Here is an 18,751-nt window from a genome sequence, read left to right on the forward strand (position 1 = left end):
AAGACTGCTACCGTGTTTCGACGACCACCTCGTGATCTATCTGTTCACTGTCGTATCCGGCTCGATCGCTGGCTTTGGTATTAACATTTCATTGCACGACTTTCATGAGCCCTCTGTCTTCTGCTACTTTCCCATTTGCCGCCTCCTGGTCGTGCTGTCCTACTACACTGGCCACAATTGGGCGGGAGCATACCTACTACGTGTTATACCGCTCTATTCCGCCTGCTAGACAGTATAAGCTACATGTTATCACACACTGTTCCGCCTTATTCGCGAGTACAGTTACTTGTTATCACACGTAATTCCACCTTGTTCCCTACTATAGCTACATATTATACCACATTTATTACAGAGTATACCTATACCTTCACGCGCTTGCCGGTCATCCGCCCAAAGAACACATAAAGCAATAGCCGCTTGGGAAACAACTTGAAGCCTCCCTCGACAATACTGCCCGAAGATGAGCCAATCGACCATTTGCTAGACAACCACGCTGCTTCTACCCTGATTGGAGGCTGAAAATCTCACTCTTTTCTAAGTTGTCGCCCCGTCCTTGCTTCGCCCTCGCCATTTCATCTGGAACAAGCTCGAGCTCCCGCCAACATGCTTCGCCTACGCAGGTACCGGGTGTATCTCGCACTCGCCGCCGTAGCTCTCTTCCTTCTCTACCGCATGTCCCAGGACACTGATTGGGAATCATTGGCCAAACCCATCGATTACACCTCTGAAAACCCCAAGGAAAAGACGACAAGCACCCTCGAGGATTTGAATATCCAGCGCAAGCGGCCTCAGCAGAAGCCTCTTGACAGCTTGGAGAAGGAGAACGAGAAAGCAACTGTCAAGCTTCCAGACTTGAAGGACTCCGAGGATGATGGCACCGAGGTCGACTACACGCTTCCCACAGTAGCCACCAGCTTAGCGAAGGCTGAGCCTACCACGGCGGAAGACGACGACGAGACGGCTGTCGACAGCACAACAGCAAAGACCGCAGATACACCAGCAGTGGTCTTGCCAAACCGAAAGACGCCGCACCAGATATGGGAAGAGCAGGCAGAGGCTGAAAGGCTCGCCAAGGAGAAGGAAGACGCTCTGAAGAAACATCAGACTGGCGAACAGGGGATGAAAAAGGTCGTCGCCAGCACAAAAATCACTGCGCCGTCAGAAATTCACTGGACCAGGCCGGTGGAAGTCTTCCCGATCAAATCCGCGTCCCTGATCACTCTTCCAACTGGAACGCCCAAGACGATACCAACAGTGCAGCATGTCTTCAAGAAAGAGTCGCCAGAGGCCCAAGAGCTTCGTGAGAAACGCCTTGCTATCGTGAAGGGCGAGGCGAAACGTGCTTGGGCAGGCTACAAGAAACATGCATGGCTGCGCGATGAATTGATGCCCGTCACACAGGAGTTCAAAGACCCTTTCTGTGGCTGGGCTGCCACCCTCGTCGATGCACTCGATACGCTATGGATCATGGGCATGAAAGAGGAATTCGAGGAGGCTGTCGAAGCAGTAGCCACCATTGATTTTACCACAACGACCCGGTCGGAAATCCCCGTTTTTGAGACCACGATCAGATACCTAGGAGGATTCCTCGGTGCCTACGACGTCAGTGGAGGCAAAGAAGGCGGACACGGCATCTTGTTGCAAAAGGCCGAAGAACTTGCCGAAATTCTCATGGGCGTGTTTGATACGCCAAACCGCATGCCTATTCTGTACTACCACTGGCAGCCAGCCTTTACCGGCAAACCCAAACGAGCATCAACCAGCGCCGGTGTGGCTGAGTTGGGCTCGCTGTTGATGGAGTTCACCCGTTTGGCGCAAGTGACAAATAACAACAAGTACTACGATGCCGTGGCGCGTATTACGGATGCATTGGAGGAGTGGCAGAACAGGCCACATGGTACTTCCATTCCTGGCATCTTCCCTGAGCATGTGGATGCATCAGGTTGTAATTCAACAGCTCGTACAAACGCCGAGATCAAGCTCTCTGCAGAGCAGACCGCGACAGTGAAGAGTGTGCTCGACCCACCAGCTGGCTATGTTGGTGGGGAGATTTTCCCCGAATCGGAGTCTGCCACAGATACGAACACGGTTCCCGAGCTTGCATTACGTGATAAAGCCCAACGACTAGCCGGGAGCAAGAAGTCCAAGAGATCCAAGGCCAGGGTAGCAGTGGAGGTTGACGCCGATGAAGACCTATATGACCACCCGTCAACGCTCGAAACAGGATCAGCTGCCAAGACCAAAAAGGTATTGACTGCTCCTGTTATTCCATCAGCTCCGGATCTGTACCAGCATATGATGACCGACAAGGTGACCGGTGAGCCCTATACGTTGACCGAATTCGCGGAAGTCTGTTATCCACAAGGCCTGACTGGCGCTTACTGGGGAAGAGAATCGTTCAGCATGGGCGGTAGCCAAGACTCCACATATGAGTACTTTCCGAAGCAGTACCTGCTTCTCGGTGGTTTGGAACATAAATACGAGACGATGCACCTCAAAGTCGCGGACGCGGTCAAGAAATGGCTTCTCTACCGACCCATGGTCCCGGATAATCGCGACCTTCTCTTTAGCGCCAAGGTCACTACAAGTGGCAAGCCTGAAACAGACCTCCGGACTGAATATGAGGTCACGCACTTGACCTGCTTTCTTGGTGGTATGTTCGCGCTCGGTGGCAAAATTTTCGATGAGCCTGTGGATGTTGAAATTGGTAAGAAACTTACGGATGGTTGTGTTTGGGCCTATGAATCGATGCCCACGGGTATCATGCCCGAGGCCGCCACTGTCGTGCCGTGTGCGGAGGCAAGCAATTGCAAGTGGAACGAGACGCTCTGGCACCAGTATCTGGATCCGCTCTGGGGCACGCGAGAGAGACAAATCGACGACTATTACAAGCGCAAAGCCGAAAGGAAGGCGAAAGCCGAAAAGGAAAAGCAAAAGGCCCTAGAGCTAGAAGCTGAGGCCGAGCTGGACGATACCGCGGAAGTGAGCGTTAAAGCCGAGAAACAATCTCATCTTGCTGACCCTGCCGATCTATCTGAGCTCGAAGATGAAATTCTGGCCGCGGCACCGAACAACGTGGGCTCTATGAGGAAGCGAGATTTGGATGTAGATTCAGAGGACCTTGAAACCAGCTCCAATGATAACCGGCCGCCGAAAAAGACGACCAAAAAGATAACACTTGAAGATTCCGTCGGTAATAATGACATCCTTCTAGCTGCAGGCGGTACTGGTACAGTTAACAGGCCTGCACGAAAAGCCGATATTGCACAGATCCCACTGGACACCGATGAGAAGGAGGACAGGACTAAGCCTGATCCCAGTAGACCCCTTACGCACGAAGAGTACATCAAACAGCGCCTCACAACTGAGAAGACGCCGCCTGGTTTCGTATCGACTCAAGCCAGAAATTACATTCTTCGGTAAGTTGAAGTTTTTGTTCCACCCCTTTCCACCATTATCTTATCTGACCGTTCTGCATAGCCCTGAAGCTATCGAATCCGTTTGGTACATGTACCGCATCACGGGCGATACGACATGGCAAGAAAAGGGCTGGAAGATGTTCGAGTCCATCATCGCGGCAACTCAGACAGAAGCCGGGCATAGCGCGATTAGCAACGTCATGTCGGACGAACCGGATAAGAACGACTCGATGGAAAGTTTTTGGCTCGCTGAGACACTGAAGTACTTTTACTTATTGTATACAACGCCCGATGTAATAAGTCTCGATGATTGGGTGCTGAACACGGAGGCACATCCTTTCAAGAGACCATTGCCTGTTTGAAAACAGTCGCGAAAATCGTCACGGACGAAAAAGGTTGAGGTCTAGCAAGTGTCAATCTGGGCCTGAGCTGTAAATATATAATAATTCGGCTGGAACCGAGGAAGGTGGAGCTAGATGCACTTGTATGCAGGCAAGGGTCCAGGCGTCGTCAGCACCGCGCCAACTCCGTGTCCCACCATTAACCGCGGACGCGCGTTCACGAGCTTCGACGAACAGGAAATGCAAGCTTATCCATATCTCGCATACTGTATACTTCACGCTCAAGTCTGTCTGGGATAACAGAAGCGGGACCTGCCTACTGAGTTTTTCCTGAAGAAACTCAGTATATCTCATATCAACTGCTTCCTGATGCAGGCAGCAAGCCAGGCATTTTGGAACTACAGAATTGACAGGCTTCTTTTTCTTACGCCAAAAGACCACATACTAGTCTAGGTCAAAGCATAGGATACCTGAAATAAACAAATATGGTTCTTGTCTGCATCACTTGCAGCCAAACGACCATGGTGATATTTTGGAGCCCTGCATTTTCCTTGTTTGGATAGCGAATCATGTGCAACATTCGCGACATGATCATCAAGCAGAAAACCCCCGCCAAATGAACGGGCATGATCTTGTCACCTACCTGCTCACCACCAGACTTTATGTTGTCAAAACACGGAATAACATGGATGATAAATAAAGCCAATTGGGACATCTGAGAAGAAGTAGAAATAAGGAAAGAAACAAACATCGAATGACATATGCTGCTTCTTGCTATATTGGTCGCGAACATCAGATGCAACTGCTTGTCCCGTTACCTGTACAAATACTATCAAATGTTGCTTTCAAGGCACACCCAAGGACTGTCACTGAGCAGTAGTCACTATCAGTGCAGTCATGATGAGTCGTGGAAGAGAAGGTCGCTGATATTGCATGAGGAAGCTGCATCTGATTTCGGCTGCGAGATGTAATTGCCCAACGTGGCATCGCTATTTGTTCACGGAAAAGTATGGATAAAGTCAAAGGAATCGATCGATCGCGGGCCCAGCCGTGGGCTGTTGAACCCCCTTCCCCCTGAGGTTAGAGAAAATAATCACTTCTCTTTGGGAGCGAGGTGAACTCTTGAAGAACTGGTTGCTTCCTTGGAATTTAGCTATAGCTTATACGGAGTAGTGTCAATGTGTTACTAGTCTGAGGATAGAGTTTTCGGGAGGTCTCAAGTTTTAACCATCAGATTATTTGAAGGTTACACCCGATGGTGTAAAGTCATTAATCTCACATATTACAAGGGAAGCCAATCATATGCATATGTCAAAAATAAAAATCAATTAATACCCAGTCTTTTCGCGGGTGCAAAAGCAATTACATGATGATTTCTATACACAAGCAACCAGAAAAAGGTTGGTTGCGTCGCAATTCATGTCCAATGTTGCTTCCAAATTCGCATTGCATTTCCTGTCTGTCTTCTAACAGCCCCTAGTTCGTCATCGTCTCGTAATTATCCCATGATCGTATCGGTATATTGCGCTCAGCGCGATGACTGTATGCGCGGGGACGTTCATGATGGGTTCGGACGACAACGCGCGGTGGGCAATGGATATTGACACTGCAAATGATCAAAATACCGTCTCGCTAACTCCGTTCCCAGATGCTGTTGTTCGTGTTTTCCGAAGGTGCATCGATATGGTGATCCGATGATGGCCCTTCCCGCCTCCGCAATACCGTACTCCTCCTCATATACACTGTAGCTGTTCATCTCTATGTCGTGTCGTTCAATCTCGTGGGAATCCAAACTCCACTTGTCGTAAAATGCGATGGCTCATTAATCAGCCAGCTGCGATAGGACTCTTATACTCAATATCATGACCAATAGACCAATCGTTACGATGATGAGCAATGTGAAACTGAACCAACCCATCACCATGGCACTTGTTCCCACCCCCGCCAGAACACTGCCGTTTCCAAAGTCTTGCGCTATGATGCTCGCGGCGACAGAGGCTGTATGTTGCCACAGCACCGATACCAAGACGAAAATACTGGCGATGAAAATGATGGCAAGCGCAATCTGGGAAACGGGTCTGCTGGGGAAGGGCTTGATCTCACGCTCGCTACCTTCGGAGTCCTCCTCCTCATGCCATCCAGGGAATGTGGCAAGCAGTAGGAAACAGATGAAGGCGAAAATGATGGCAATGATGATCAGATACGGGAAGACAATCATGTCCTTGAACTGCGAGGCCAACCAAATAAGGTTCAGGGGATCTTGGTCTACTGAGACTTCATTGGCGAGGGCAGTCGCGTTGTTGGAGCAAAGCCATGATCCACCGTCGGGGTTGACGCAGATGCCAAAGTAACCGACTCGTGCTTGCAAGTGTGCTGATCCGACAATATTGCTGATTGCTTGGTAGCCGTTGTAGTCAACCTGGGCTGTGTCGGGAGCTGGTGTGTAATGCGAGTAGTAGAGTGACAGCAAAAAGATATCAGGCATCAGCGGTGAGGAAGACGAGCATCCTGCAAGTAGAAGTGCTGCGCGACATGTTAGTTGGTGGATGTGTCTCGTGTCAGTGTGGATGTGACGTACATAGTAAGATGATAGAGACTGCTATCAGAATCATCAACACATGATGATATCCTAGGAATGGCACCCATCCTGCGAGAATGGTTGTTAGCACATGTTTCACTCAAGCGTTACTCGTCGTATCCCATGTGGGAGCCGGCAGATGGAAAAAGCACTTACGGTACCAGCCTACTTGAAACCTTTCTGCCATTGCGACAGGTTTCTATGCGTCCTTCTGTCCACCACGGCCCAGTTGTCCTGAGCGTCCGAGTTGACGGCTGAACCCCTCTCCCGTCCTCCGTAGTATCGGAGTGACGGTCGGGTTTAGTGAGTGTAGACTGTAGCAGCAGCTGGAATGAGATGCGGCTTGACTTCTGGAATGAGTCGAGGGACGGCGACGATACGCTCAAAATTAAGCGTCGCGGTCGCTGATTGGAATGCGCTGTCTCGCCTATGAGGTATATAGGTCAGAGGAGGCGACGGTCGATTTTGAAGAATCGGGTCGTTGTTCCTGTTTGTTAGATGTTCCCAACAGAGATGTGTGTGTCTTGTGGTTGGGAGGTAGGTAGGTGGAGAAGGAGGGTGGATGGTATGTGTGCGCGTGTGTGTGTGTGTGTGTGTGTGAGATATGGCTACTCGAGGTATGAACACTTAGACAATTGATAGATGCGAGTCTCCTCCTAGGAGAGTACTAGATGCGCAGAGAATGCGCAGGTGTAGAGAGAGTGGACGAGAAGATTCAGAGTAGAACAGACTTTCTTTCCTCGCAGTCGAGTCGGACGATGGAGTAAGCGGGAAGCCGCAGGTACGGCTTGATTGAGAATCGGTGGCTGGTCGTGCAGTTTAGTTTCGCTATGGGAGTTGGCGTGCAGAAACAATGGATCGGAAGCGATGAATGCTAGAGATTGTGCATGTATCATTGGCCTAGCCTCTTCTTTTCTGCTCGTGACGATGATCCGTCTCCCAGCCATCGACTTTTTGTTGACTTGGGCCTGGTTGTCCGGGCGATCGTGCCAGGTTATTGGCGGAGCTGGGGTAAAGCTGGGCGAAGCTGGGCAGCAGAACATGCAGCCCGCCTATCCACCCCCTGTGGGGCCCTCCATCGCAGGCGCTTGAGCTGAGTCCCTAAGTTAGATCCCTGGAAGCCGGTCGCTGGTCCCTGCGCTAGCGCCCCGAGCTGCGCTGAAGCTGGCTGAAGCTGGGCTCGATTGGGCTCCGAGCCCCGCTGATGAAACCCCCGACCAGCTGCTTTCTAGCACGTCGCGCTGGCTTGCGCGCATGGAATGAACCAAATGACGTCGCGCTTGTTTGTCATGTCTTGGCCGCAACTTTACCATAGCAACCGATTCACCTTGCCAAAATTCCCATGTTCTAGATCCTATTTGTTGCCCAGATCCAAGGCGAAAATACTATAATAGACATCTTAAGCCTCCACGTCATATCACCATGTTTTCCGTCAAAGTCAACACGACAACGGCCCATGTACGATGTGGTTGTTAGACCGAGTACACCAAGTTGAGGCAGCTGTTTACGCTCCTCGATGCAACCTCCCGCTACAGCCATTCGCCTCCACGGCTCTGGCCTTGGCCAAGACATTCGTGCAGAAATCTCTGCAAGTTTGGTCCTTCAACAACATAGTCTTCAAGATGAGTGAAGTCAGAGGCAACCAAGTGGTAGGTCTACTCGTGCGACAAGTATGGCCCATCATGATACAAACTTCCTCGGTGCATAGGCAGTTACCTGGCTCTGCCAAGATCTACCATGTGAGGCTACATGAACGGCCATACTCATAAACGTTTGTCTTCTGATGGACACCTCCGCATTCTGGAACTCTATTCGACAAGAGACGACACGGCTCCCTTCCGGTGTCGACTAACCAAGACGCATTTTCACGGGTCACATCTATAAAGCATTCCCTCATACGTGGCGTGCTCCGATATTCCCACGAGTCCTGCATCTCCGCGGTGAAACCGTTCTGAGGATTATGGCAAACCTCGCTACAGCACTGCAAAGATTCCGGGATTGTCAAGAGTATACACAACTTTGGGTTGATGCTGTTCGTATTGACCAGTGGGATGACACAGGGAAAGAAAAAAAAAACTGAAAAAGGTAGGATTTATGGACAAGATATTTCAATGGGCATCTCAAGCATTGGCTTGGAGATGCCTGTGAAGACTCTACGAGACTGTTACGTAATCACACGAGGCGTCCATCACCACAGTCAGAACCGAAAGGTAATGTGGGTGGCCGTGATACGTTGGAATTTGTACTTCAAACCATTCGATCACTGCCTTGGCTGAAGCACAAATGGGTTGTGCAAGAAATTGTTCTAAAATCAATGTAAAATTTGTTTGCGCCGATGCTGAGATCAGCTGACCTACATTCGGGAGGCTAGTGGTACAAGCATTGTCCTCCTATCAGGGTCATGACATTGTGTCTTCCGCATTTCGTGACCGGGTGAATTCCGTGTTCATAATGTTTGCGCTTTGGGAACATCTTGTTCATGGTGGTCTAGCACAAGATCACTGTGACATGGTGAATTTATTCCAGTCAGTCTCATCATCTGCGACGCTCCGACCCCAAAGATTACCTCTATACGATCTGTCGTATGGTTGAAGATACGACTCTTGACCCTAGTGTCCGTTCCGATCTCATACAGCAAGATGAACAGAGCCAAATCAGTAATACCCACAAAGGGACCCTAAACAGAAGCCAGCCCGACGCCCTTGTTGAAGGTGCAAGTTCTAAAATGCCAATCGTTATCATCGAAATCCACATTGCCCAGGCGTTTTTGGAACTCGCCTACCAATTGTCGTCACGAAGCTTTCTCGGCTGGTCCTTTCTCAATGTCTTACATAGAAGAGTTATACGGTATTGCCTGTGTATCGCTACACTCAGCCCGCTGCTAGCAGGGTACGATCCATGTGATGAAATTCCTGAAAACACCTTTAACGTCCAGTGGCTTCAGAATATATATTTAAGCCTTCTTGTATAGTCGAGCCAAATGACGCGCTGCATTACGGAATCCGTAGACTGCCTGGCTGCAAGTCTTAACACATTCCTTCGTGGTGCAATTCTTGAGGTATTGTTGAAGATAATGGTCCAAACTTTGCGAAATTCTCCCTTACAAGTTCCCAAGATTGAGTCTCCTGTTGGTCTCGTCTACCAATTACATTATAGATTCAACAAATTCAGTGGGCCATCTCTGTCTTCAACCAGAGTATTTGAATGTATGAGTTAGCAGATAGCTGTCAAAAGTCCCTATTTGCGATGTAATCTAAGTCCATACGGTCATCACTTCAAGACAACACTACCTATTTTGCGCTGCAGTATCGTGGCAAGAAGATTGGAACATATGGAGCTCCTCCATCTATCCTCTCAGAAAATACCATAGGGTCGAAGAGTTTCATGGTTATGGGGCCGTATTTGGGCTTCACAGAAGCCATGAACTTCATGGCAATAAATAGTGTGCTTTTTCTCGATACGGTAAATATATTGCTAATTTCAAGGCAGTGGTCCTGCCACTCGCCAGGTGTACATGGTTGAGTCTACAGCATATATAATGCTAATATGATCCATAAATTTGTTATACAATAGCTGAACATCAAGATATTTCAGCTCCAGACATGTCTGGCTTCGGCACAGACAGCAGTCTGTGAATGTGAGTTAAAACCATGAGAGGTCCATCCTATAGTGGGAGTATAACATCCAACGCCGGGTTCCCATGTCCGCGAATATCTCGTGTCCACTACTAACGCCACGACGTGTTGCTCCCCTGCGCAACAGTTTGCGACCCTCCACTTCCCATAGGTGCATTTGCTCTCATAGCGCAGCATCTGGGCATATATACGGCGCCTGCATTGAATATAGCCTGTATTCCTTCTCGATGTATTGCATATTATTGGGACGTTGTGCGACTTCAGCCGTTGCGGGGTACTCACATAAAACGAGTGGGTGCGAAGAGTTCAGTTAGTATTATCCATCGACCCCAGCCCTACACCCTTGAGCGTGATTTGTGATGGATTACTAAATTGTACGCAGGGTATCGTCGCATTGTCATAATATACGCTCCCATCATGTAACCTAGATAAGAAAGTCCATAGCCCAAGATACTCTGAGAGCCGCCCTTTTACATATGAAACAGATTTTGCCGGTCGATCAGTTGCGCATATATATTAGACTGTTACATTCCAGATTCTTGACGTGGCTGGTATTGTATAGATTCATCGAACACTATCAATATATCTCATCATGCGGTGGTTGTCACTTGCTGAGCTGGTAGCTCTTCTGGTTCCCGTCACCTGTCTAAACTTTCCTTTTGAGTCCATCCAGCTTGCAGAGGACGACGTCAAAAATTTCAACACCATCTCCTTTGGGGATCCATCACAGCCTGTCCCTGATACACCATGCCGCTCCCATCCAGGTAGCACGGATTGGCCTTCGGGAGCCGAATTGGTACAGCTTAACAGTAGCCTGGGAGGCAGCCTCTTGCAGCCAGTCCCTTTGGCAGCTGCCTGCTACCAGGGTCCGTACCAAAACGCAACACAGTGCAACTCACTCCTGCGCAATACCGCCACATCTCGCGTGTATATCGATGACCCGCTTACGGTCTTGACCACCTGGCCGGAAGGCGACACTTGCCCTGTGACTGCCACAGCTGGGAGCTTAAGTTGCACTCAAGGAGGCTACCCTGCCTACGTGGTCAACGCCACTACTGTTAAACAGATACAGGCTGCGGTCAACTTTGCTCGAAACAAAAACCTCCGCTTGGTGATCAAGTCGGTATCTCTTTGAGAACTCATGTTGGGGTTGGCACAGCCAGGCTCTGCTAACATACCGCGCAGAAATTCCGGCCACGACTTCCTTGGCCGCTCGACAGGCTTTGGGTCGTTGAGCATCTGGACTCACTGGCTGAAGGATTTTGAGTTCTTGCCTCACTATGAGATCGGTGAATATAACGGCGCGGCGGCACGCGTGGCTACCGGTCTCGAGGCATGGCAGATGCACCAGTACATGAACCGGTACAATGTGACTCTGGTGGTTCCCGGTAGCTACACTATAGCTCCATACGGCGGTTGGGTAGCCGGCGGCGGCCACAATCCACTCGCGTCGCTCTATGGCCTGGGCGCCGATCAGCCTCTGTTGTTGCAGGTTGTCACTGCAGACGGGCGATTCGTGACTGCTAGCCCGGAGGAGAACACAGACCTATTTTACGCGCTGTGTGGAGGAGGTCCTAGTAAGCTGTTTCTTGTCCATATATGAGGTGTCGTGTTGTCTTGCTGACCCCGGATTACAAGGTACATGGGGTGTTGTAACGTCTGCCGTCGTGAAAGCTCATCCATACGTGGGCGTCCTGCGAACTTCGCTGAGCTTCTCGGTCAACAACCCGTCCAATGCTACCGAAGTTGTGACTTTCTGGCGCGGCATCGATCTGTACTACAGGTTTGGAATCGCCGTTGTAGATGCCGGAGGCACCGCGTACGGTGATATCACTCTGTCCAATTCTTCTAACAATAAAAGCTTCGCCTTCAGCACCCAGTTTGAGATGCCGGCCAAGTCAACAGAACAGGTCTTCGAATTCGTGCAGCCGTTGTTCGACGATCTCAACGCAATCGGCATTGCTGTTACCAACGCGCAGCCAGTCCCGTCTACTCGATGGACCTCAGGCAACAACGGCCTGGGGGACGCACCTGGGAATTCACGATTTGGCAGCCGCCTGTTCCCCAGGAGCAATTTTGAAGACCCGGAGCTGCTTAAAATAACCACGGCGGCCATGCGGGAGACTGTCGAGGCAGGCTACAGGTTTCACGGCATTCATATTCAACCTACAGAGGCCATCGCCGGCCCGCCGGGACATAACGCGGTGAACCCGGCGTTCCGCAAAGCGATCATGCATGCCGATCTCTTCGATAATGCCCAGACTAGCGGCGTATCGTCAGAGGAGTGGATGGCGTCTTATCAGCGCTTCAATACATCCATGGCAAAGCTCCGTGCTGTCACGCCGGGCGCCGGTGCATATATCAACGAAGCTGATGTGCAGGAGCCCAACTGGCAGCAGGCGTTCTTCGGAACAAACTATGCACGTTTGTTGGAGATCAAAGAAAACCGTGATCCTTGGGGTCTGTTCTGGGCTCCCAGTACTGTAGGTAGTGAGAAGTGGGAGGTCATTACTTCTACTGGATTGCCGACACAGAATGGACCGCTCTGCAGGGTGACCGCAAGGATCTAATTCGCGTCAACTGACGGAGGGTGTCCCCGGGAGTGCATTATATGAATATACCTACTGCCAACAGAAATGTATACTAATTCCATTGATCCTATACATTGAATCCACTCATCCCACGCACAAGTGCACACCGTAGTGGCGTGCGAGTCGTGAGGCTGATATTACAAGATAAGATAAACGTCATTATGAGGATGATCAACAGCGAATCTCCATTCTTGCTATCGAGACATACGTTACAGTTACCCGAATATTAATACTATTCCCATAATCATTTTCCAGTAGATAACATTAACTTTAATGTCTGTTCACGTCATTTTCACGTCGTTCCTGGCATTTGATCTTTGGCACAACTGTGCTGTTATCGAAGTATTGATTCTCTCATGCTCCAATGACGGTGGGCATCCAGTCTCGACGTAGATTAATGTCGGCAGAAGAATTAAGTAATAAAAATTCGCAAAGAATGAACACCGTAGAAACAAAATTGGTCAAACATCCATCGCCTGGCAATTGGGGAAAGAATATATTTGACGCTCACCATAGCATTTGCATACTTGGCTGAGCACTGGCACAACTGTGCTATTGCGACGGAGGTGCTCTATCAAGTACCCACCCGCACAGCAAAGCTAGCGGGCAGATTGCGACCGTCAATGGTGAACCGGATGCAATGGCCCAGAGGAGAAGCTTGACCTCGAACAGGCATTTGTGCTATTCAGCGCCCTCGGCGCCTATCAAATAGACGGTCCATGGGTAGCTGTTAGATGACTACATGTATGCACAAAAGGTTCCTTGGACCGAGCAGTGACAAGAGTCAGAGGCAGAGAGGGTCCTCCTCACTCCCGAAGCTCTTCAAAGATCAACACAATGAATTCAGGTTTCAGGGTCCAGATATCCGCTTATATCCACAAGTGGACTCAGATCTTCAAAGAGATTTCAGGAAGTGGGCGTTTCGGAGCATTGCTCAGTATTAGCGACTCGTAGGGCTGCACGTTGAGATCTTGGTGGGCTGCGATAAGCAAAGATGGGAGGATCGACGGGTCTGTTGGCGGAGGCAAAACTGTACGTTCCACTTGGCAGCAATGCAAGGCCCACCACACTTGCACCCAAGGCCCACGAAGCGACTGGAAACGTCGGATTTCGGTCGGGCTTTTTCATGCAGTTCAAAGAGGCATGTCCGGGCAGCTAAGAGGAGTCGTAATATGCAGGACACTTCCTTTCACCGCATCGGAGCAAGATGGCGTGCGTGGGAGAGGTCAAAAGGAAACGTGGAAAGGCAAGTAGGTCTGCATGGTGGCTTGCATAGAAGTACGAATTAAGGCCACATGACCACAGACTTCATTTTATTTTACTTGATTCTATTGAAAAGGCACAGACCGGTGTCCAGGGTGAGCTTGGGGGGAACAAGGTGAATCGCCATGGGGGCACTGGGGGGACTTGCTGCCAAGGCTTCGGACGCCGAAAGGTGAAGGTCTGAGGTCAAGGTGAAGAGCGGTCAAGCAGCGAGGCGACACTCCACATTCCTTGACTCTCAAATCTCGTGTCGCGCCAAAGTTGCCATTTTCGTGTCTTCTTAGCAATATCAGCCACCTGTAAGATCTGACGTACGGAGTACACGAAAGTGTGAAATGATAACAATGGAGATCTAGATATGGTTCCATACAGTAGGAAAACTCGTGTTTGTGTCATGCATTATCAAAGCAACAATGTATCACAAACTTGGGGAGCTTCGGCATCAGAAATGTTCGGAGTTAATCCGTAATCAATCTTCGGACGCAACGCAAAGAAAGCGAAGGAGTGAATGCTGCATGGTCACCATTGTCTGGACCTTTCTCTTTGGCCTTTGTCGATCAGTCAACCAGTGGACAGGTGTGGGATCTCCGGAGTTCTGCGGCTATGTACATATGTACTTTGGCCACCACGGTCTGGGCCCACAGCTGATTCCATTACTGGCAAGTGGGAAATTGATACCAGAATCCTCATTTTGTGTTTGCTGGTGTTTTGCCTGGAAAACGACTGGCATGTCCGGGCATGGTGCTGGAAGGGCTTCCCATTGGGCGAGCCGAAGACCAGAGCCCCATTTGTAGGTGTCGATCTAGCGTCCACAGTGGGTCTATTTGGCGTAAAACTCTGAAACCCACCTGCCGCATCCCCCACGCTAATCTATCAGTGCGCTTCTAGACGTTCCCAGCGCCGGCAGCGGCCATCTAAAAAAAAAAAAAAGGTCCCCTACCCCAAGCAACATAAGCTCAGATCTCGAGGTCCATCATTCTTTCAGGTTGACATCAATCTTTTTTTCTTATAGACACTTCTTCCGTTGCTTGTGTATTTTTACCACACCTAGACAACGAAACGTAGACGACTTCGGCTCATAATATGCAACTACGAATTGCCTCTTCGACTATTGGGCGCTCACTATCATCAATTTCGGCAACGAAGAACATCGCACAGCGGCCATGCCTTCCTCGCCTTGATGGCGCCTTGAAGAAGGCTGCTGCCGGCCAGTCTCAGGGCTTCGCCACAGCAGTCTCGATGCCAACTCACTACGGCCAGACGACCGCCAACACCAGCTTCGTAGGAAACAGCTTGCAAGGCCGATCGGGTCGAGACTATGTAATCCAGCAGGTCCTGCAAGACCGACAGAACCGAATGGTCTACTTGGCCGAATCCGAGAACAAGAGATATGTGCTCAAGAACCTCGACGCACCCGAGTACAACTATGCTCTGTCCCTTCAGCCGAAGCTTGCTGACAGCCCATACCTGAGGGCTGTTACCGACACCATCCCCGGCCAGAAGATGTTCGTCAACGAGTATCTCACCGATCACTTGATGAACTTTGCCTGGAAGCCTATGCCGTTGCTCACTCAGAAGCGCATTCTCAGGGATGCGCTTCGGGGACTGGCCACCATGCACGCCAACAACATTGCACACTTGGACATCAAGGCAAACAACATTATGGTCGACTATCATGAGACCGACAAGGGCGTTGTTGTCGACAGAGTCCAGCTGTCTGATTTGGAGGATGCTACACACATACCACCTGCACAGGCGCTGCGCGGTCTCCAGGTGGGCAACCACTGGTGGCGATCACCCGAGGCTCACGTCAAGGGGGCCATCAACAAGCCCACCGACATCTTCTCATTCGCCATTGTGGTACGTATCCTCCTCTCGAGTAATGTGTATGTATAGTTCAATAACTAACCATCATTCTAGTCAATCTTTCTTTTGTTGAGACGTGTTATTTTCTGGATGGATCTCCCTCAATCCACCGATCTCAGCTTCGCCATTCTGGAGAAGCAGATTTCTCACTTTGCTGAGTGGGAAGACTTCGACGATTTCCTCAACTACTTGGGTCGTGGACATCCTTGGCACCAGAAGTTCACAAAGATGGCTGGCTCTTTTGGCGAGTCCAACCCGCGCCGACCATTTACTATGTGGAAGAGCGACATGTTGGACGCAGATTTCAAGGATCTCATTCGCCAAATGACAAACTTCGACCCTAGAAAGCGCATCACTGCGCAGCAAGCTCTAGAGCACCCTTGGTTCAAGGACGTGCCTGAATTCTCATAAACGGATAGATACACGACAAACAAAAACGGCAGGCAGGGCCTGAATGGAAGGGAAAAGAACTGCACGGAACGGAACGGAATGGATTGCACTTGGTTACGGACATACACATAGAGATGATACCCCCGCAAGGAATACGCGGAAGGGCAGAAAGCCCTCGGACGAGAAAGACCAGACATACATCTGATATAGACTAGACTAATAATAATCGACGGAGAGCTCTCGAAGCCCGTCACAACCACAATACTCTGGTTCTGCTCTCACGGTGATATCTTTTGCTATGTCAGAAAATTTGAACACTATGGTAGTGAGAGTACAAGTGCTTTGAAGATCTTGCGATAGCATCGCATGCATAGTGGACAGTACGTACAGTGTAAAGTACACAGTATATTCTGTTCACACTGTTTGGCTCACTGCATCGTCATCCTTCAGCTTCTTTCAAGTAAATCCAAACGGTTGCCTGGGAGCTTGCCAAGCTGTGCAACTTCTCCGCACTGTAACAAGCCCATGTCACGAGACATAGGCCTTTGCAACTCCTCATGTCTTCAGCAACTTTCCCACTAAACCATACAAGTTAAGTGACGCGAGCTATCTCAATTAGCAGACATTTAATCTTGGACCACCTTGTTGTCCACTGGCACAAGCGACAAAATGGCATCCCAGAACGATGTAATCGGCAATGAGGCCGATGAGACATCGCCCCTCCTAGGTCGCGAAGAATGGCAACCGTCAACTCGCAGCTCTCCCACAGCACAGTACCAGCTCAAAAGGCCTTTTCTCATCGGCCTCGTGCTTTGTCTCGGTATCTTTCTTTGGACGCTAACCAATGTATACTCCATATATCCTGCGATACAGCTAGCGGAGGATGCCATCTGCAAGCGACACTATCTACGCCATCCGAACGTCACCCAGCCAGATGGCTGGTATCAGGATTCTTTCTTGGATGGATGCGACTTGCCCGGTACACAGCAGCGCGTCTTTCGCTTACTCTCGCTGCAGTATACGCTTATGGCTGTCGTGGGGGTGCTAGTCGCATACCCTTTCGGTGTTCTGGCTGACAAGATTGGACGGCGGCCGGTGTATGCCCTCGCTGCTGCCGGACAGTCATCGAGTATTTTGTGGTCGCTGATAGTGTTTGCCGGCTGGAGAGCACTGCCAGTTGAACTTGTCCTGATCGGGCCGGTCTTCCAGTTGTTCGGCGGTGGGACGTTGGTCGGCACAGCAGTCTTGTATGCGATACTGTCGGACGTTATGCCGATTCGGTCAAGGTGAGTTCTGTATATATATATATACTATGGCTGCATGCAGCTGACCAAGCCTCGTAGGACTTTGTGGTTCTTCTTTCTCACATTCGCTGGAGCAGCTGGCACTCATGTTGGATCCGCCCTATTGATTATATTGACAAGTAGCTGGACGCCCTGGGGACCATTGATAATTTCACTGGTTCTAGGGCTACTGAATGCCTCACTAATGCTCCTTATTCCCGAGACCTTGAAGGTGGATCCCACGGAAGAGGAGACTCTCGCAGAGCGTATCACAATACCTGAGGCACGAGAGGCGTTCGTGCACCGTACAGCATTCCGAGAGCATGTCTCCGAAGCCTGGAGCTCGCTCAGCACGCTTGTTGACAACCAATCTATCTCGCTGGCTCTGTTGGCATTTATCATGCTTGCGGCAACGTACAGCCAGATCACAGCTCTATACTTCTCCAACGTGCGTCAACGTTTTTACGACCATCACAATTGGGTTGATGCTGCTCTCCCAATCCAGAGCTTTGCCAATCTCCCTATCCTGGCAGTCATCCTTCCCCTCCTGACATACTTCCTGACGCCTTCACGTTTCGGCATTTCGTTCTTCCGCCGCGACCTCCTGCTCGCCCGGATTTCGGCAGTTTTCATCCCAGTCGGCTCCTTACTCCTCGGTATGCCAAACCTGGCAGTGGTCATTACAGGACTCACAATAATTACCCTCGGCGTTGGCATATCACCTCTATTGCATTCTCTGGTCACACATTATGTGGAGTCAGCAAAAACAGCGCGGCTATTCGCGCTGATTGGTGCTCTGATGACAGTTCAGAAGTTTGCGACAGATCCCTTGTTTGGTTGGATTTCAACCAAGGCGCCACATGGATTTTGGGCTGGGTTACCCTTCCTGATTCTATCTGTTTTGGGAGTCGTGTTGGTTATTGCTGTGTGGCGGTTAAGAAGCGAAGTCGTTGTGGAAGTGGTACCCCGGGGTGGGGACGATGAGGATGCGACACTATTGGATGAGGAATCAATGCCTCTAGGTGAATAATGCTATCGTGTGGCAACGTTCCAATTCTTGCCATGCGTTGCTTTGTGCATAAGATGGGATTTCGTAACAAAACAACCATGCACCCAGAAGACTATGCGACATCCCTGAAATCGGAACATTATTGTACGCCTGGGAAGATGGGCATGGAGGCATGCAAACTTTCACAAAGCCTAGGGCCCTAAACACACTGACACGGTTGAAACAATTATTGTCGGGCATTGAAGGCATTGAATCTCAACGTAGAACAGTCTTAATTATTTCTTGAAAAGCAACGCTCGCTCTCACAGGCATGCGCTTCTCGGAAAAGGACGAGTCATTATATTACGATTGATGGAGAGCTGCAGTCGATATATAA

General features: G+C 50.0%; 5 protein-coding genes across 5 annotated transcripts; 4 read left to right on the plus strand and 1 right to left on the minus strand.

The window, feature by feature from the left end:
* Positions 1-603: 603 nt before the first annotated feature.
* Positions 604-3,781, plus strand: BKA67DRAFT_520181 (glycosyl hydrolase family 47-domain-containing protein; the record flags this gene model as incomplete). The annotated part of the gene is made up of 5 exons (XM_046098156.1): positions 604-1,002; positions 1,129-2,107; positions 2,231-2,982; positions 3,040-3,419; positions 3,481-3,781. The coding sequence occupies 5 exons, from the start codon at positions 604-606 to the stop codon at positions 3,779-3,781; spliced, it is 2,811 nt and encodes a 936-aa protein (XP_045957269.1).
* Positions 3,782-5,582: 1,801 nt separating this feature from the next.
* BKA67DRAFT_536697 (Ca2+ regulator and membrane fusion protein Fig1-domain-containing protein) lies at positions 5,583-6,525 on the minus strand (the record flags this gene model as incomplete). The annotated part of the gene is made up of 3 exons (XM_046100203.1): positions 5,583-6,283; positions 6,339-6,407; positions 6,495-6,525. The coding sequence occupies 3 exons, from the start codon at positions 6,523-6,525 to the stop codon at positions 5,583-5,585; spliced, it is 801 nt and encodes a 266-aa protein (XP_045957270.1).
* A 4,040-nt stretch (positions 6,526-10,565) lies between these two features.
* On the plus strand, positions 10,566-12,543 carry BKA67DRAFT_518906 (FAD binding domain-containing protein; the record flags this gene model as incomplete). The annotated part of the gene is made up of 3 exons (XM_046098050.1): positions 10,566-11,092; positions 11,159-11,550; positions 11,612-12,543. 3 exons carry the CDS (start codon positions 10,566-10,568, stop codon positions 12,541-12,543), a joined length of 1,851 nt encoding a protein of 616 aa, XP_045957271.1.
* Positions 12,544-14,733: 2,190 nt separating this feature from the next.
* On the plus strand, positions 14,734-16,345 carry BKA67DRAFT_568268 (kinase-like domain-containing protein). Its single transcript, XM_046103019.1, has 2 exons — positions 14,734-15,687; positions 15,748-16,345. The coding sequence occupies exons 1-2, from the start codon at positions 14,911-14,913 to the stop codon at positions 16,102-16,104; spliced, it is 1,134 nt and encodes a 377-aa protein (XP_045957272.1). The 5' UTR covers positions 14,734-14,910; the 3' UTR covers positions 16,105-16,345.
* A 259-nt stretch (positions 16,346-16,604) lies between these two features.
* BKA67DRAFT_307176 (major facilitator superfamily domain-containing protein) lies at positions 16,605-18,537 on the plus strand. The gene is made up of 2 exons (XM_046096117.1): positions 16,605-17,369; positions 17,427-18,537. The coding sequence occupies exons 1-2, from the start codon at positions 16,753-16,755 to the stop codon at positions 18,394-18,396; spliced, it is 1,587 nt and encodes a 528-aa protein (XP_045957273.1). The 5' UTR covers positions 16,605-16,752; the 3' UTR covers positions 18,397-18,537.
* Positions 18,538-18,751: the final 214 nt, after the last annotated feature.

The sequence above is a fragment of the Truncatella angustata genome (genome assembly GCF_020726525.1).
Source record: "Truncatella angustata strain MPI-SDFR-AT-0073 chromosome Unknown BKA67scaffold_5, whole genome shotgun sequence".
Taxonomy (NCBI): Eukaryota; Fungi; Ascomycota; class Sordariomycetes; order Amphisphaeriales; family Sporocadaceae; genus Truncatella; species Truncatella angustata.

Excerpts from the sequence above, each read along its gene's own strand:
- BKA67DRAFT_568268 (XM_046103019.1), top strand. The coding sequence starts at position 14,911 with ATGCAACTACGAATTGCCTCTTCGACTATTGGGCGCTCACTATCATCA. Across the intron at positions 15,688-15,747 it reads TCTTCTCATTCGCCATTGTG|TCAATCTTTCTTTTGTTGAG; the intron begins GTACGTATCCTC and ends CCATCATTCTAG.
- BKA67DRAFT_307176 (XM_046096117.1), top strand. The coding sequence starts at position 16,753 with ATGGCATCCCAGAACGATGTAATCGGCAATGAGGCCGATGAGACATCG. Across the intron at positions 17,370-17,426 it reads GTTATGCCGATTCGGTCAAG|GACTTTGTGGTTCTTCTTTC; the intron begins GTGAGTTCTGTA and ends CAAGCCTCGTAG.